Source organism: Capricornis sumatraensis, chromosome 2 (genome assembly GCF_032405125.1).
Source record: "Capricornis sumatraensis isolate serow.1 chromosome 2, serow.2, whole genome shotgun sequence".
NCBI lineage: Eukaryota > Metazoa > Chordata > Mammalia > Artiodactyla > Bovidae > Capricornis > Capricornis sumatraensis.
The window spans coordinates 182,622,267-182,641,729 of record NC_091070.1 but is presented as its reverse complement, the minus strand read 5'-3'; the positions used below and the strand labels follow the sequence as shown (position 1 = coordinate 182,641,729).

The 19,463-nt window shown below is 37.7% G+C and overlaps 1 protein-coding gene across 1 annotated transcript in view; it reads right to left on the bottom strand.

Annotated features, from left to right (window-relative positions):
* ITGB3BP (integrin subunit beta 3 binding protein) overlaps nt 1-19,463 on the bottom strand; it is an 89,007-nt gene that overhangs the window by 890 nt on the left and 68,654 nt on the right. The window contains exons 5-7 of the mRNA XM_068964298.1: nt 12,829-12,907; nt 12,358-12,451; nt 11,886-11,945 (exon numbers count right to left, since the gene is read on the bottom strand). Of these exons, the coding sequence (XP_068820399.1) occupies nt 11,886-11,945; nt 12,358-12,451; nt 12,829-12,907 (233 nt within the window). The remainder of the gene's footprint in view (nt 1-11,885; nt 11,946-12,357; nt 12,452-12,828; nt 12,908-19,463) is intronic.

Below are 19,463 nucleotides of genomic sequence, written 5' to 3'. Positions count from 1 at the left end.
ATGGATTTGAGATACTTCTGAGAGAGTTCTAAAACTCCAACATGACCTAATGAAAACACCAAATCTTACATGCCTTTTGTCTATAAGCCTTCAGGGCCTTTCAGCAGGTGTTTCCTCCAACAGCTGCCCCCCCAAAAAAGAGACAGTCTTTACTGGCATTCCTATTCAGGGTATGTCCCTCTGGGGACTCCTAGTGGTGACAGAAGTTCTTGTCTGTCTGGTTTTAAGATCCTTGTGAGATGAAGCCTTTGGAAAAAACACCCAATGGCAACAGATGGCATGTATCCCTATAGGGCATGTGGACCCCTTACTTCCTGAAATATCCCTTCCTTGTTTATACTGGCAGCTATGAATAAGTAATATATGGTGAGCCTCTAACCCACTCCAGTGTTCTTGCGGGAGAATCCCAGGGACAGGGGAGCCTGGTGGGCTTCCGTTTATGGGGTCACACAGAGTCAGACACGACTGAAGTGACTGAGCAGCAGTAGCAGCATGATGGTCCACATATATTCTTCCTGTCCGACAAGAAGATAGTCTGCCAACTCATTTAAGTCTGGTCAGAATACCTACAGAAGATTTTAAGCATTCCAGTGCTCCCCTAATATTCTTAAAGGTTATTGATACAGTTACCAGAACTAAAGCTAATATTGTGGAAGAAAGGAAGACTGCCATTTATTAAATAATTACTATGGGAAAGGTGGGCCTCCCTGGTGGCTCAGTAGTGAAGAATCCACCTGCAATGCAGAAGTTGCAGGTTCAATCCCTGGGCTGGGAAGATCTGGAGAAGGAAATGGCAACCCACTCCAATATTCTTGCCTGGAAAATCCCATGGACAGAGGAGTCTGGTGCAAAGTCCATGGGGTCACAAAAGAGTCAGACACAACTTAGTGACTAAACAACAGTGAATGGGAAAGGTAGTAATTAAGCTAATTATTTTATTTAATTTTTAAATTTTTGGCCACACTGCATGGCCTGCAGGATCTTAGTTCCCTGACAGGGACTGAACCTAGGCCCCGGCAGTGAAAGCACCGACTCTTAACCACTGGACTTCCAGGGAATTCTTCAAGCTAATTTCTTGTATATAATCCACAAGGAAAATATCACCAGTCCCATTTTACAATTAAGGTTTTGGGAAACTAAGTGCCTTGTTTAAGGCCACACAGCTAAGTAGGTAGTACCAGTGCTGGACATCTAACCCAAATCCCATTCTCTGTTACGACGCCAGGCCCTGCAAAGAAGCGTCATCAGTTGATCATGGTTGCCAAGACAGCTGTGTCGAGAAAGATTCTGAGGCCAGATTCAGGGTCCAGAAAAAAATCAACACTTTGATCAGTGTGATACATATCATAGCACAGGAGCAGGGAGCAGCAGTATGTCTGTTATCTCTAGATGGCCATACTGGTTATAGAGATGAAGATCTCAGAACACAAATGAAAAGAAATTTAGATACCATGATGCAGTTCACGAGCAATATTTTGACAGAATTCATTTTTCACACAGCAATTATATTTTATTCTTTCTAAAACATATTTTAGATTGTTACTTCTTTAATAATCTTCATGGGTTCATTTCTGCCTAAAGAATAAAGTCTGAACTTACTAGCCTGGTGATCATAACTGTCAATGATGTGTCTGGAACCTACTGTTCAGTCGCTCTGCTCTGCCTTTTCTGTTCAGTGTTCTCTCTGCCCAGAATGTTTACACAGCCCATCAAAATTACCCATTTTCAAATTCCAGCTTCCTACTAAAATACAAAGCTTCCATTACGAGGGCCTGGAGGGCCCTGTTAGAGATTATGCAGAGTGGAATAACTACAACTGATTTTAAAAATCATGAACCCTTAAACAATGACCTAATCACTCCATCTGTATTTCATGTATTTCCATACTGCTTACTCTTCATTTGTTACTTAAGAGTAGGGAAGAATTTTTACACTCCTCGGTCTGAAGAGGAAGAAACGTGTCAACTCTTCTGCTTCCAGTAGCCCACGCAAAAGTGACAAATTTGACTGACTGACGTCCGGAATACCAGACCACGTTTTACAAGTCATATGCAGTCAGTATTCTCACACAGCACTCTTGTGCCCCGCTATTTAGTTTCCCTTTCACTGTCTGTCTACTCTCAAATCCAGTGGGCCTTTGCTCTTCTTAATTTCACGTTGTAAGGAGAGCAGCCCGTTCACTCTCTTTTCTGCAACCAAGCACACAAGGCAGGTCTGCAGTCTTTACTGTTACAGGGGCACAGGGACGTGGATCTACTTAAAAGATGCAGCTCTCTCCTCAGGTCAGGAGAGCACCTAGGCTTTAAGATTTGGATTCAATATGGAAGAGAGGGAGGGCTTCCCTGGTGGTTCAGCAGTAAAGAATTTGTCTGCAATGCAGGAGAGGCAGGTTTGATCCCTGGGTCTGGAAGATCCCCTGGAGGAGGAAATGGCGACCCACTCCAGTATTTTTGCTTGAAAAATCCCATGAACAGAGGGAACCTGGTGGGCTACAGTCCATGGGGTCACAAAGAGTCAGACATGACTGAGCACTTCTGTCCAGCAGCATTTCTTCCATCTATGGGAGAGAGAAGTTTCCACTTCTGCCTTAGTCCACATTAGTACTCCAAGCTTCTACCAGAGGGCCTGCCATATTGGAGGTTATTAAGTCCTCCACTAATCAAGTTGATACCTTGATCCTCAATGGATTCATAATCCTTTTTTATACTTGCTATGGGCCAGAATCCTGGAAAGAAGAATCTGAACTTGTTATCACCTGCTTGCTTTATTTGGTAACTTACATCCTCAGTTTGAATACTAGATAGGCAGTATGCAAAGGGCTTTGTTTATACTAAGCCTCACACTTTTGCTAACCAAGTGATTTACATTGTTTCTAGAAGATTTAACTCAGCATCCCCTGCAGTATTCCTAGTTAACATTAGTCAAAATCATGCTTTCTCGGAGGCTTCCCTGGTGGCTCAGATGGTAAAGAATCTGCCTGCAAATGCAGGAGGCTGGGTTCGATCTGGATCAGGAAGATCCCCTGGAGAAGGGAATGGCTACCCACTCCAGTATTCTTGTCCAGAGAATACCATGGACAGAGGGGCCTGGAGGGCTACAGTTCATTGGGTTGCAAAGAATCAGACATGACTGAAAAACTAACACTTTGCTGGTCTTCATACTGTCTATGGCCTATGGGTTGCTGTCTCCCTTATTCTGCTGCTGCTAAGTCGCTTCAGTTGTGTCCAACTCTGTGCAACCCCATAGACGGCAGCCCACCAAGCTCCCCTGTCCCTGGGATTCTCCAGGCAAGAACACTGGAGTGGGTTGCCATTTCCTTCTCCAATGCGTGAAAGTGAAAAGTGAAAGTGAAGTCACTCAGTCGTGTCCGACCCTCAGCAACCCCATGGACTGCAGCCTTCCAGGCTCCTCCGTCGATGGGATTTTCCAGGCAAGAGTACTGGGGTGGGTTGCCATTGCCTTCTCCTCCCTTATTCTAACATTGTTTTTATAAAGGCTTCACTTTTTAAAGGCTTTCAGAGTGAATTAATATGGGGTGCTTATGCTCACTGAACAAAATTGGTCAGGAGGAATAATTACTGAGGTGTAATAGGGCAGAAGCTGATGTGTATCGGGAATTTGGTCACACAGTGGTGTTAGGGGTATCACGACTATCAGAGGTTTCTAGGGCATAGGACAAGGTCAGGAAGTTTAATATCCTCTCTTGGTTATACCAGTTGGGCAGCTGTGACAAATCCATAAAAGAACACGGAAGAGAAGGATCTACGGAAGCCTAGTGTAAGGAAACTCATAAGCAGGTTTTGAAAGATTAGTAAAATTTTGATGATGGGGGGAAAAGGTATGTCAAGTAGAGGAGACAAGAACAAAAGTAAGGAAATGAGAAAGGGATGTTCTAAGGAATGTATTCAGGAATGAATGGCAAATAATCTGGAGTAACTGAGACACACAAATTAGAAAGATAAGTTGTGGTCAGATCAGGCAGAGTTCTAAACAATGGTATAAATTTGGATTTTACGACAAATATGGTAGAGTGATACTTTTGAAATCATAATTCGTTCAGTAGCAGGACAGGCTGTAGGGAAACAAGAACAAAGAGCACAGAGGCAGGTTGCAATGAAGATGCAAGTAATCTGGATGAGAGCTAATGAAGGAATAAACCAGTGTAGTGTACATGGAAAGGAGAAGTAATGTTCTGGGAAGTGATACAACTTGGTATCAGTTTGGATGTGGGGACAAAAAGACAGACAGAATTGTAGTTTTCAGCTCTATCACCGGATGAATGTAATCCCTAAAAAGGTACAATGAGGGGCAATATTGGAGGGGGGAGGGTGAAGTCAGTATATTTGGGGAATAATGTATAGCAGCTGAGATTATTTCTAGCTCAGGAAGAAGGTGACAAATAGATTTGGAAACCATATACACAAAGGTGAGAACAAAAGTCAAGGAATGGATGAGGTCATGAAGAAAGAGTCCAAGATGAGAGAAAACAATATCAAAAGAACCTAGGGAGGACTTTCCTGGTGGGCCAATGGTTAAGAATCCACAAGCCAATGCAGGGGACACGGGCTCATTCCCTGGTCCAGAAAGATCCCACATGCTGTGGGGCAACTAAGCCCATGCATCACGACTACTGAGCCTGTGTACCTAGAGCCCGTCTTCCAACCACAGTGAGAAGCCCACACGGCACAACTAGAGAGCAGGCCCCCCTCGCTGCAACTAGAGAAAACCTGGGCGCAGCAACGAAGACCCGGTGCAGCATACATAAATAAATAAGAATTTAAAAAATCCAGGGAAATATCTACAAGGTAGTCAAATGCATTCAACTGTTATTTCTCTGTAGGTTAACCTTAATTCTTTCAAGTCTTCTGAAAGTACTACTCAAATTAAAGACTCAGAAAAACACCCCTAACATATGATGATCTTTACTAGAATCCATGAACACAAAGCTATTCTCAGTATTCTTAACATTCCCCAATATCATTCATTAATGAGACTGTCCTATATTAAATGTGTATATTCATCTGCCAAATGTATAACTGTGAATATATATGTATGAAATGTGTATTTATGATCACCATCCAATAGTTTGATGGATTTCTGTGGGTCAGAAATTTTATAAAACACTTAACCTTACAGTGAATGATTGTGTATTTGTATATATACTGTATATGTAATAGCATCTAAAACCTTTGACCAATTATGAAACCGGACATTCACTGACTACTACTGTGTAGTGGGCAATCAATTAGCACACTAATTAATATGCAATTATTCACTTAATCAACTCAGCACATTTCCAAATCCACTAACTTGTTATATCTTGTTTGGTCTGATGTGCCCTACAGAAACTATAACCTACCTGTCACTGTTAAGTTAGCTATTTTTACTCAATTAAGGGCCTTCTTTATACTCACTAAAAATATGCCCTCTTTGAAAGCTAGCCTGGCAAGCTCAGTAGTGTTCTCTTTCAATTGGCCTCTAACTCATAGATCTTGTCAGATTATTTTCCTATTATTTATAAGAATAGATTAAATATAATTTTAATTAATGCATCAAAGCTCATGTCCCTATTTTCTTTACAGACAATACCAAATTTGATAATACAATTAAAATGTTTTGAACTGAAAGAAAAACAGTGAAACATAACAAGGGTAACCTTAATTATAAAGGTGAAACTACCTAAGTTTAAAATGGTTTTAAGGAATTCACAGCTGTCAAGATCATATAATTCTATATGAAAGAAAAAAGATTATTTCCAGAAAACAGTGTGAAGTAAGTTGTCATAGTATATGATGCAGAATAAATGCTTAATCAAAATGAAATTAAAATAAAGAGCCTAAACATAAAGTTTTATTTTACATTATAAATAAAAGCTTTGGGGCTATAAATTCTTATTTTAACATCCTACAGATTTGCCTGATTCTATTTCAGAATGTACATTTAAAAATTGAGGATGAAAACTACCAAGAAACTCATTATTATAATGTGTGGTTATGTTTTATTGTAATTATTCATCTTTTATACTAGATTCTATAATCCTGAGAGCAGGACTATGTCTGTCTCATTAAGTAGTGTATCCACAATGCTAGAACAGTGCCTGGCTCCTAGTAGGCATTCAATAAATATTAAATAAACGAGGCATGTAAGGAAATAGCCATTTATATCTATTTGAAAATATCTAGATAATTCCTTTAAAAAAATTCTTAGAGTGGCCATTCATTTTTGTTCATTCACTGAACATGTATTGTGGACCTTCCATCCAGGTTCAATACTACAGTATAGAGATAAGACTTTGTCTGTTTGCCAAGGAGAGAAGTCCAGAGAGAGCCGTGTAACCAGACAATTACAATACACTACAACATGGTACATTTATAAACATTCAGACAAATGCTGTAGAAAACTAGAAGATGAAGCAATTTATTTTTTACCTAGGTTATCTGGGGAGAGTTTCAAAGAATGTGATGTTGAAGGCTGACCTTAAGGAATGATCAAGAGTTTGCTAGACAGAGAAGGAAGAAAGTGCAGTCCAGGTAGAAAGGGAGGTCACAGGGAAGCCTGGAGTCCTGAAAGAGAGATTCCAGAGGACTAAACCATATGGAATAAAGAGTGTGAAGGAAAAAGACCCCTTCTTCCTATGTGAAGTCTGAGGAAGAGGAAAAAAACCATCTACTATTTACTGATTGCCAAAGTCCTGCTTTTAACTATATAATTAATTATATAACACTATAAATATCTGCTTTATGATTATGTAGAGGTGTTTAAAATACATAAACCACTTAGAGAATTTATCTAACACTTTGAGGAGCTTTTCTAACTACTCTAAGAGTTAAAGTGGAAAAAAAATGTTCATCTGTCAGGTGACATAAAGCCAATTTCTACTAAATGTGCCAGAATAATTTTTCTCCACCTCAAGAACAGTTAGTCTTCGGTCTGTTCATTACTGTCTTTTTACAGTATTTTTATTTAATAAAACCTATTAAGACTACCATACAAATCTCTTTACTTATGCTTTTATCTTTTAACTGATCAATTTTTATATTGCTGACATCCCTTCTTCACCATTTGCTCATTTAAAAATTCATAGTATGTGAGATATGTCTCTGGAGAAAATGTCTATAAAATTTGTTACAGCTGGCAAATGTGTATGAGTCAGTGATAGCACATGACTAAATGCTTCACAGAAAATAAAATTTGTTTCTGTAGTAAGCAGAACTGTTTAAATGTTATTTATTTTTATGTTTCAAAGAAAATATATTGTGAAGTGCTGCATTGATTTAATACGCAACAATGTCTGTGTACACGCTGTAGAAGGAAAATTTATGAAACCTTTGCACAACTCCTTTAATTGAATTTTCCAAATCTCTCACCACACACAAATAATCAATATCTTCTGCAGAGAAAACCAGTCAGAATTATTACAGTCTTCCGTTTCAATTTTGTTGTCATCAGCACATACAGAGCACCTGGATATTTGTAACATCTGATAGCAAGTTATTTACACCTCTTAAACACATAATTGCTATTAAGTGAGTTAAAATCTATGGTGTAAAAGTTTAACTGATTATTTAAAAGATAAAAGCACCATACTTTTAGTAATGTATAAAAAATTAAATCATAGGAGAAATTATTTAAAAAGCTTTGGAAAATAATAAACCAGTTTGTGTTTCCCTAAATCCTAGACACATCTCAAGTAGGCAGTTGAAATATAGCCCCAAACAGTGATGAACAGTGTAAAGCACAAGCATTAACAGTAATAAGAGGAAAAGGCATGACCCACATACAGGAGAAGTGATAACTGAATTCGTATAAACAGCTGAGGACTACAGTTGTACATTAATGTGTATTTGTGTTACCAAAATTAACATCTCTACTTTTTAGCTCTAAATAAACTAAGAATGTTAAAAGCATAGTGGAATTTTTGTTGTTTCTTCTAAAATTCATGTCTAAACTTCAAACCTGTGTTTTTAATACTGGAGTATTTGTCTGAAAAAAGACACTGCTTCATGTTAAGCTATAACAGAAAAAAATAAAATGGAAGCAGTTTTCTAGGAGTAAAAGTATTTAGCTGATATGATGAATACTTTTTCAAGACTGAGCGGGGGAAAGAACAACATATTTTTAAGTTAAAAAATACTTCAGTGGGTGGTTAGAATGAAAAGGCAATATCAAACTATTTGTATAGTCTTAAATAAGAAGGAGTTTAAAATTTGTCCTTCGGATCAAGAATTTGAAAACCTCAAAAATCCTATAACCAAAATGAATTTTACAATGCAAGAAGACAGTAATTTAGTTAAAGAAAATCAGAACATTTATAGTTACATTTTTTTCTTTTTAAGGCCAGAGCTAGAAATTTTAAAATATTTAGTGTTACAGACAGCTGAAACAATCAACTTTTTTGAACAATATAAAGTTCAGATGGTTACATTTCTTTTAAAATATGCATATTTCAACCTACACAATTATTCTCAAAACAGATAAAATATGTTTTGGACTGAAGCTAAGTGTCTAGATTTCATATCTTGGCAAATGCTCTACAATTTGCTTACATTCTTTTAAAAAACATTTTGTTTACTGGAAGTACTAGTCATAGACAAACAATGATGGTATTTTTTAGTATCTCCAGAAAAAATGAAAATACTCAGTACCATATAATGCCACCTATTGTCTCAGGAATATTTGTAACAAGTTGTTTTATGCAGAGGTTGACTATGTAAAGTAAATAAATTTCATGCCTTCTCATGTGATGATAATGTGACAGTCCTTCTGTATCAACCCACTGAATGGTCATATGTTTTAAATCTTCAGCATAACAAATTAAAAATAATTTTGAAAATTCACATCCAAATATAACAGAAAAAAACCTTTCATTTTATTATTTTTCTAATAGTCCATAAAGCCAATATTATTAAGGGGTGAAGACAGGCTTACTTCCTAAGTAACTGAAAAAAGAAAGAAGCCTTCTTTTGTTCAAGAAATCTTTATTCCGTAAGGAGGTCTTCTTTATTCACACGCTTTATCAAGTCATTCCCTAATTTGCAAGGTCCAGTTTTGAAAATTATGAAAATCTCATTGTACCTTTTAATGTTAATGTGGATGTTTTAAATTTCCACGGAATAGGTTATACAAAGCCTTAGAATGTGTCTCAGATGTCTATTTAAAACACTAGAGTCTTATCTTTACAATTATACTTCTCTGAGTATAATAAAAACTACAACTGCTGCTAAACAAATTAGCAGTAAAATGAAAAAAATAAATAGAACTAAAGGATTAATTCAAAGGCACAATGACAAAATAAATGCTGGAATTCTCCTGGTATTGTCTATTTTAACTATTCTAGGAAAATTTGACAAGAATCTGAAAGAAAAAAATCTGAAGGACATTCTTCTGATAGTGAAATAAATAATGTGTTTACTCTCATTTTCATTAATTACCTAATATAACAAATCTAAAACATATTAAAAACATATTAGCTGATTTTTATATTATGTAATTTCTAACTATATAATTTCTAATATTATGGAGATTCTCAGAACATTTTAAAATTTAAATAATTCTAGGTAATAGCATAGTAAAAGAAAAGTAAAGGAGAAATTTCTGTAAAAAGCTGATGGCTACATCCCCAAATAAGGAATATGTAAAGCATATTAGTTTGGACTGTCAAAAAAACTAACAAGGTCCTGTTAAAATGAATGTATGAATAGAAGGGGGTGAAAGTTAACTTGGCAAAGAAATTTACATATAATGTGCATGTGTTGGCGTGCATCATCTTTAACCAAAAAAAAAAAAAAAAAAAAAACCACCAAAATTAAAAATATATATATACATTAGGAACTGGAGGAAAAATATAGGGAAAAGCATTCTGTAAAATGCTTTTGAATTTTACCTCAAATTCAAATTAGAAAAAAAAGCTTCAATCTATTTTCCAGGCAATATTAATATAAAAAATAAGATTAAAAACTAATGAAGATTTGAATACCTCAGTAAGTATAAAGAGTCAGTGTAGCTCTTGCCAAGAAACAGAATGGAAAATGACTTCTATATTCTCATATATATAATATATATTACCATATAGTTTATATTACATAAATATTATATATTTAATGTATATTAGCTTAGTTAGCTCAGTCTACATTTAAACCACAACAAATAACCAATGCTTATCAGAACCTTTAAAACATGATTTAGTGATACAATCTCCTCTATGCATGAAGAAACACTCAGCTCTCAGGGAAAACCTGGTAATGAGCAAGTCAGTTTTAATGCCTAAACTACTAGAAAATAGATTTAAGGCTGATTCATGCAGAAACATACAAAGAATCCCTATGTATTGGATAACTGAAAGGAGGTGACTGTTTTAACATGTGAAAATAACTTTAATGTCTTAATACACATTTACAGAAGGAAACTAATACTCTGGAGAAATTTTTTCCCATTAATTATTAGCCGTGATAGTTCATCTATTTGTTCTATAATTTTCCCTTCCTCATTCTTCAAAACTGTTGGCAAAAGCCTAATGTAAAGCCCAATTCTAATTAGCTCTAGGAAATTAACAGATTAAAAAAAAATTACACCATTGCTATTGAATACATAAAAGAAAGATTTTCTCTAGTTGAGAAATAATAAATATTCCAATTTCCCATTATGATCCTCTAAAACTTGTCAAGTCAGTAGAGATTAAAATCATTGAAAGCTAGTTACACATTATAATCAAGATACATTGCACTGGAGAGAAATGACAATCCTTTTCTAGGAAAGAGCTGCTTATATGCACCTAAATTCTATGGATCCTAATGGGAGGTAGCTGTCCAACCGAAGGGCCCAGGAAGCCTGTTCAGATATCTTCCCACATGAGTTTTGGAGGAGTTTTTCCATGACTGCTACCCTGCCACGACCCAGTTGGCCTCTGGAACTGACCAGCAGGGAATCCCAGCTTTCCTCCTACAAACTCATCGCTAACTTTGTTAAAGATCCTAAACACAGACTAAATTGGTTGAGTTATGTCTTATGTTTGAACCTGAGAGCTGGGATGACTGGATGCTTTCATTTGTTTTAGGAAGACACAACACAGAAAAATACAAAGACCACACTTTTTGACGTGAGACTGGTTTTCAGTTGGAATCCCTGCTCTGACACTTAGGCAGCAGTATCTCTTGGCAAACTACTCAACATTTTATTGTGTCTTTGTTCCTTATCTATAATGACAATAACAGCTATCCTGCAGGGTGGTATACATCTGCTGATCCTAGTGTTGAGAACATAGTAATTATTAGTCCTCAACAAAGGGAAGTCACTGGTACTCAAAAATGTTAGACTAAGACATGGCTACCCACTTCAAGGTCTACCTCCCTCCGTTTGCAGAGATTGCCAAATGGCATTCATGTCAGTAATGTTAAAATGATCTCTCAAGTTGGTCTAGTGGCTTTAATATTTTATAGTCTGTGATTATTTTGCTTACTAAGGTGTGAATGTGCATGTGTTATGGGAACTTAAAGTCTCCTAATTTAGTTTCCCATAGTGTGAAATGCTCAGAGGTGTAAGAGTTCACAGTAGGGCAAATGTTATTAAAAATCTCAGAACACTGCCTACAAAGTAACTTTTTATGTTTTGTGTATCTTTCCATATCACCATTAAAATCTGCCATATATAATGCATTACTGCCCCATCTGTCTGTATTTTCAAAAAGAACTTTTAACAGAAGAAATAACTGTAACTATTAACCTAAAAATTTTACTAGACATGGTCTTCTGCTAAATGCAGTATAATGTTTTTCAAATGAGATTGGTGGTCTTTTAAAAGAATAACTAGAAAAGGGCTCATGACAATTGGTTGAAATGGTAAAATGAGATGAAAGGATCTCTTTATACAATAAACTAAGAACTCTTTACCTTTGTTGGGAAGTCCTGAATTCTTCTTTTTAAATAGTTTTTGTTTTATTACATTAGTCACTAAAGGAAAAAAAAATTAATATGGGTATTAATCATTTCTCAATTTGGAAGAAACAACTTCAAAAAAAATACATATTTTTATAAGTGAAAGTGAAAGTGAAGCCGCTCAATTGTGTCTGACTCTTTGTGACCCCATGGACTGTAGCCTACCAGACTCCTTTGTGCATGGGATTTTCCAGGCAATAGTACAAAATGCAATACCTTATATATTATGTAAAGAATGAGAACTACATAAAATAAGCCTAATACGAGTTACCAAGGAACACTCTTTCCCTCACATTCAAGAAGAATCCCTGAAACAATACATCCTAGCAAAAGATCTAAGTTTACAAATAAGCAATAGAGAGAAACTCATTAAAAACTCATAAATTAGGAGTGCGGGGACAAAAAAAAACTCAAAAATTTCTCTTACTTAGTTCTTTTGTTTTCTGCATTTCTCTTTTAAAGACACATGATGTATGGGGGATACCAATGAGATTTTCAAGCTCTTTACTGCCCTTCAAAGCCTAAAAGAAAGGCATTTTAAATGAGTTAAGTTCTCTATAAATATAATACTACTGACAACTCTAGTGAAAATACAGTACACTGCTTCCTTTCTCTGAAAAACTTAAACTCTGTGATAATGAAATTTAACTTTTTCTGGTAGGTTAACTAAAGCCCTAAAATATCTGAATAAAACCAACCTATTAACTACAAAGACAAAACATAATGATAAATTTACTTTTCAATGTGAAGTCAGGTATTACTAAAATATTATGGTTAATTAATGTTCACGTAAGAAATGAATATATCTTCTGTAAACTCTTTCCAGGGTTGGATTCTCCTATTCTTTTTCTAATGGGGTAACAGAAGTATGAAAAATTATATGCCAAAAAAAGCAAACCTGTATACTACTTAAATTTTGCATTATTTCCATGAATTCTTCTGACGATTTTTCAACTTTAGATAGCAACATCATGAATCTGTGAATGAAAAAAAAAACATTCAGTAAAATCAAGCAGTTGAACACGGCAAGTCATTTTCAAAGCTTTAATTCTTTAAAAAAATTTTTATATTCAATTTTTATCATTTTCTTTGCATTTTTTGAAGTGGTAAAAGATGTAAATGCTCCTCTTTCGGCTTTCACTCCTTTACAAACAATATATTTCACCAACCATCCTATTCTTTGGCATTTCACTTTCTCATCACCACTGAGCAATGGGAAAGAAGAGATATATAGTTGGCTTGTCCTTTCTCCTTCATACCACTTTGAAAGAACAAACACACCACCATCACCTTATTTACTAGGCAGAAAGTGAAGAGGAACTAGACAGCCTCTTGTTGAAAGTGAAAGACGAGAGTGAAAAAGTTGGATTAAAGCTCAACATCCAGAAAACTAAGATCATGGCATCTGGTCCCATCACTTCATGGCAAATAGATGGTGAAACAGTGGAAACAGTAGCTGAGTTAATTTTGGGGGGCTCCAAAATCACTGCAGATGGTGACTGCAGCCATGAAATTAAAAGACATTTACTCCTTGGAAGGAAAGTTATTACCAACCTAGATTAGCATATTCAAAAGCAGAGACATTCCTTTGCCAACAAAGGTCCATCTAGTCAAGGCTATGGTTTTTGCAGTAGTCATGTATGGATGTGAGAGTTGAACTGTGAAGAAAGCTAAGCACTGAAAAATTGATGCTTTTGAACTGTGGTATTGGAGAAGACTCTTGAGAGCCCCTTGGACTGCAAGATCCAACCAGTCCATTCTAAAGGAGATCAGTCCTGGGTGTTCACTGGAAGGACTGATGCTAAAGCTGAAACTCCAATACTCTGGCCACCTCATGCGAAAAGTTGAGTCATTGGAAAAGACCCTGATGCTGGGAGGGATTGGGGGCAGGAGGAGAAGGGGATGACAGAGGATGAGATGGCTGGATGGCATCACCGACTCAATGGACATATGAGTTTGAGTGAACTCTGGGAGTTGGTGATGGACAGGGAGGCCTGGTGTGCTGCGATTCATGGGATCAAAAAGAGTCGGACACGACTGAGTGACTGAACTGAATTGAAGCCTATGAATCAGTGTTACCCAGTAATTTTTTTTAAATTAAAAAATAAGTTTTTTAGCTTAATATATTCCAATGTGACAAATACGCCAAGGCACTCTTTTAAATTTGAAGACAACAAAAGGTATGTTTGGCCACATTCATGTGTCTATACTTTTAAAAGCTGTACAATATTGGACCTAGTAAATATACCAAAGATGATTTACCTATTTCCTTATGGCTGCAACTTTAGTTTCTTTTCATATTTTAATCTCACAGTTTGTGTATGATAATCTGTACCAGTGCAGTTTAACAGAAATATAATGCAAGCTATATATATAATAAAAAATTTTCTAATAGCCACATTGAAAGTAAAAAGAATTGGGTGAACTTAATTTTAATAATTTAATAATAATTTTCATAATATATTTAACTCAATATATCCAAAGTATTACCATTTCTTTTTTTTTTAAAGAATATTCACATCTGCTTTATTCATATTAGTCACACAGTAGAAACAATTCAAAGATCCAACAGGAGAATGGATAAACAACTTGTGGTATATATCCATACAACTGATTAGAATGAACTAACACAGCAACACGGAAAAACCACAGACACTGTGCGTGTGTGCTCAGTCGCTCAGTCATGTCCGATTCTTTGTGACCCTCTGGACTGTAGCCCGCCAGGCTCCTCTGTCCATGGGATTCTCCAGGAAAGAATACTGGAGTGGGTTGCCATGCCCTCCTCCAGGGGATCTTCCCAACCCACGGGTCAAATCTGCATCTCCTGAATCTCCTGCATTGCAGGTGGTTTTTTTTACCACTGAGCTAATGGGGTAGCCCCCACAAAGACATTATGTTATGTGATAGAAGACAGACATACACAAGTCCCTTCTATATGACTCTATTTACATGGAGCTTAACAACCAACAAAAGGAATGGATGGAGTTTAAAAAATACTACAGTGTGGAAACAAAATCATAATGTAGTTATCTTCAGATTAGAAATAGGATAAAAACTGACCAGGAGGGGAAAGAGGAGGAACTCTTTTGGGGTACTGGAAAAGTTGTATTCTTGACCTGGGTGGTAGTCCCATGAGCATAGACACATATAAAAGTTCATAGAGCAATACACTTCAGATTAATGCACTGTACACACTTTATTGTATGTATGTACTCAGTCGCTCAGTTGTGTGACTCTTTGGGGCCCCATGGACTGTAGCCTGCCAGGCTCCTCTGCCCATAGAATCTTCCAGGCAAGAATACTGGAGTAGGCTGCCATTTCCTACTCCAGGAAATCTTCCCTACTCCAGGGAATCTTCCTGACCCTGGATCAAACCCGCATCCCTTGTGTCTCCTGCATTGGCAGGCGGATTCTTTACGACTAATGCCACCTGGGAAGTCCCATGTTATACCTCAAAAATAAAATACAGTATTTTCAAAGCAGTGCTCTTCCTGGGCACATCTTTAAAGCACCTGATGTCTCTATATTGAGAATGCTATATTCCAGAAAGGCATAAAATCTTATCTTTGCTCCTTTCCTTTCTTATAAGATTAGACCCCATTCTTCTTGGCCAAATTGAGCAATGATTAGTTACTTCCCAGTTTACAGAGTCAGATAATGAATCTAAGTCCCACACAGTGCAAATTTATGTGTTCCTAAGTGTCTGAGAGCTGTTGTCAAGCCACTCCAAACCCACGGGATCTTTCCAGCAAACAATCTTTCAGTCTTCACTTTATACTTTTCAAGTCAGAGGTCCCAAGTTGCTTTCTACTGGTAAATGTCCAATTTGATATTATTCTCTTCAAGAACAGCATCTGACTTTGTCTTACACCTCACTGGCAGGGGCTAAACAAATCCCTCTTGAACTGTGGTTTTTCAGATCCCTGTGTTTGTGTACTGAGGTTCACTCTTATTTTTCTTAAAGTACTTCTGGAAGCTCCTGTCTTGGTTTCTACACTGCCACCTGCGTGAAGGGTCGCCGTTGGTGGCCGGTGCGCCCGCCGGCTGTGCGATCTCTGTGGTGTCCGCTGCTGGAGGAGTAGCAGCGCCTGACCCTCGGCCTCCAGGCGTCTCCTCGATCGTCAGCAGCGGCGGTCTCTGCTTCCCTTCCTCCCAGAGGGTGAGCCTCCCAAATAGCCCGCAGGTTCTGCCACCGTCCCTCGGCCCGCCCGAGTCAGAGCTGTCCTCTCTGCCCCTTTCCCACCGCCCCGCGAGGCGCAGCGCTCCGCCCCTGGCCCGCCCATCCCCCCCACCAAAGTATTACTATTTCAACATGTAATCAATATTATCCATGAGATATTTTATACTTTTTTTCAAAACTCAGTGTATACTTTATATTCATAGCATATCGCATTTCAGAACAGTCACATTTTAAAAGCTCATTAGCCATGTGTGGCTGGCTAGTGACTACTATTTCAGAGAGCACAAATCTGTCCTGTCAATTTTATGAGAGAAACTAGAAATTCTATTTAAATGCTTTTCAAAATGACATCAGTGTTATCCATTAACATGTGTGTGTGCTATAAAAATAAGACAAATGTGACACTAAATGTCCATACACAATGAATATGAACAGGATTTTCCAACTAAGTAAAATATGCATATAAGTATGTGAACAGAGAAGGCAATGGCAACCCACTCCAGTACTGTTGCCTGGAAAATCCCATGGACGGAGGAGCCTGGTAAGCTGCAGTCCATGGGGTCACTAAGAGTCGGACACAACTGAGCGACTTCACTTTCACTTTTCACTTTCATGCACTGGAGAAGGAAATGGCAACCCACTCCAGTGTTCTTGCCTGGAGAATCCCAAGGATGGGGGAGCCTGGTGGGCTGCCGTCTATGGGGTCGCACAGAGTCGGACACGACTGAAGCGACTTAGCAGCAGCAGCATGTGAACAAAGAATGGAAAGAAGGCGATATGCTAAAGCTAAAAATTATGTGAACATAGTGGAACTCCAAGTGATATTTTTTTCCCTAAAAATTTCCTTCATTATTACGCATTTTAAATTAGAAGTTGTCTGTCTGAGATCCCAGCTGCTTACCACTATAGCCTCCATATGAGAGACACTCCCTCCATATGAGACAGACTACCTCCATATGGGAGAGACTATCATAAAGGAATTCTGGCTCCTCCAATTAAGCTCCAAAAGCCTGAAGGAGCAGGAAGACTTCAGTGACTCCTACTCAAGGCTGGGAACCTCCAGCTTCCCCTACATTATTCCTAAGCCCACTAAGTATCTCAGAAATACATAGCTGAGGCAATTAAGCTCCTTTGCTATGAGAAGGAGTCCTAGGGGCTCTTTTGCTTGCATCCCTTTCCTGGGAGGATTGGAGTGGCAGAGCCTCTTCACACTGTCTTACCATTCTTTAAGGAACTGATGCTGTTCCCTGTCTACCCCCAGGGAGTTGTGTGGGAAGGGCTGAGTCCTGCAGTGTTGCCATCCCGAATGACTCCAAAGAGCTCTGTTCAGAAAGAGCGAGAAGTGAATGACACCCCCAAGAGTTGCGGCATGTAAGCATACCCAATGAAGCTATTAGTGAATCTTTCTCCTAAGTTAAAACAGTTATCCAGCAGCTAAGCAACCTGTTCAACAGCCTTGGAGTTTTTGGACTGAGGATCAGTTCCCCAAGTATCAAGGTATCTTTCACATGCCTAAACTTGCCTGCACTGCAGGACCAATTGGAGGAGTGGACATTCTATCACTCTCGTCATTTTTAATTTCCTTTCCTCTCCTCCTCATTATACTTCTCGCTAGGTGAAATTAATTCTTTTCCTCATCTCGATGGTAAGCAAATTCATGGAATGGCTTTTAAACTGTTATCCAACTGCTACATTTTGAGAAATTCAGGAAGTGTGTTCTCCATTTCTACATCTTCTGACTCAGTGGACAAGACATCATAATCTTTGGAGATAAACAACTTGCTGACAGCTTTTGAGAGAAGAATGGTTGCCACTGTCTTCATCCTAGACAAAATGGCAATATTTATATTTAATCTCATGTGCTGGAAGCTGAATTTTTATTGACAGTGACAGCATTTTCTATATTTTCAAAAGATGGTTTCAACTATACTTTGCTGTCCTAAGACAGCATTATTGTTTGTTTTAATATTATCTCTATGTCCCTTCACTAATTTATTGTTTTTGAAAACCAATAGTCTTTTATGCCTGTCTACAGAATACATTTATGTTAAAAGGTTTCCAAGTTATTGCTGCCCCTTATTTCAAGTTGGTAAGTGAAAGTATCATCAGTGGGTACCATCATATTTTATAAAACACTATTCCTTTCTTCAAAGATTTGCCTCTGGCTGGACTAAACTGGGTCAAACCCTTCATCTTATAATGACCACTGCAAACTATGCAGATGTTGATGGGTACTGCATCCAGATATCCAGTGACTGATGCCTGTTTCATGACATCCTTACAAAATTTGATCAGATCCTATATTATGGCCAAATTCCACTGTTGTACAACTTCAGAAATACGAAATCTCGGTCTTCCTTGAATGAATCTCTTTTTGTTTCAGCAGAGTAAAAATTCAGCAACATCTTTTTTTAGCAACTAGTATTTTTAAAGTGTCTGCAATGGCACCCCACTCCAGTACTCTTGCCTGGAAAATCCCATGGACAGAGGAGCCTGGTAGGCTGTGGTCCATGGGGTCGCAAAGAGTCGGACACGACTGAGCGACTTCACTTTCACTTTTCACTTTCATGCATTGGAGAAGGAGATGACAACCCACTCCAGTGTTCCTGCCTGGAGAATCCCAGGGACGGGGGAGCCTGGTGGGCTGCTGTCTATGGGGTCACAGAGTCGGACACGACTAAAGCGACTTAGCAGCAGCAGCAGCAGTACTCTGTGTTTAAAAGAAACTATGATCCAGTTGGTTTTGCAGAAGAGAAAGTTGTTCAAGTTTTGACATTTTTTGCCAGACTGCCTTTTCTCAGAGCAGATTCTTATGGTATATTCACAATGAATATCCATTTTTCTCTTGAGAAAGCCACATGCCCCAAATTCAGGATTTTTGAGGTATTTTCCAATATGCCTAGAAAAGTCTCACTGTAAAATTCAGTTTTCTCATTTTCCCCAAAGAGAAAGTCTTATTCTGAAGAACAACTGAAATTAGATGCTTTGCTCATATAAAATACATGGAGAGATGTATCCATTAATTATTCTTTAAATTTCTTCCATAGTGATTTGTTCAGTCTCAAGCAAGTGATACGTAACTTTTAAGAGTATCATTCTGCTCCAATTCTGCTTTTTTCCCTATCTTGATTACTTTCGATTATTTTCCGTTCTTAACTTCAAATTTAACTTCGTTATTTTCCTTTTCTCCATAAAGGTCCTCAAATATATTCTGAGGGAAGAACTAAAAGAACAAGGAGAAGTTATCCTTAAATTGGCGAGTCGAACTGAAAATTGATGATACAGGTGATTAGCAAGCATTAACTGAGCTGCTGCTATGCCATCACAAATGTGGAAGGGAGGTCATCCATTTC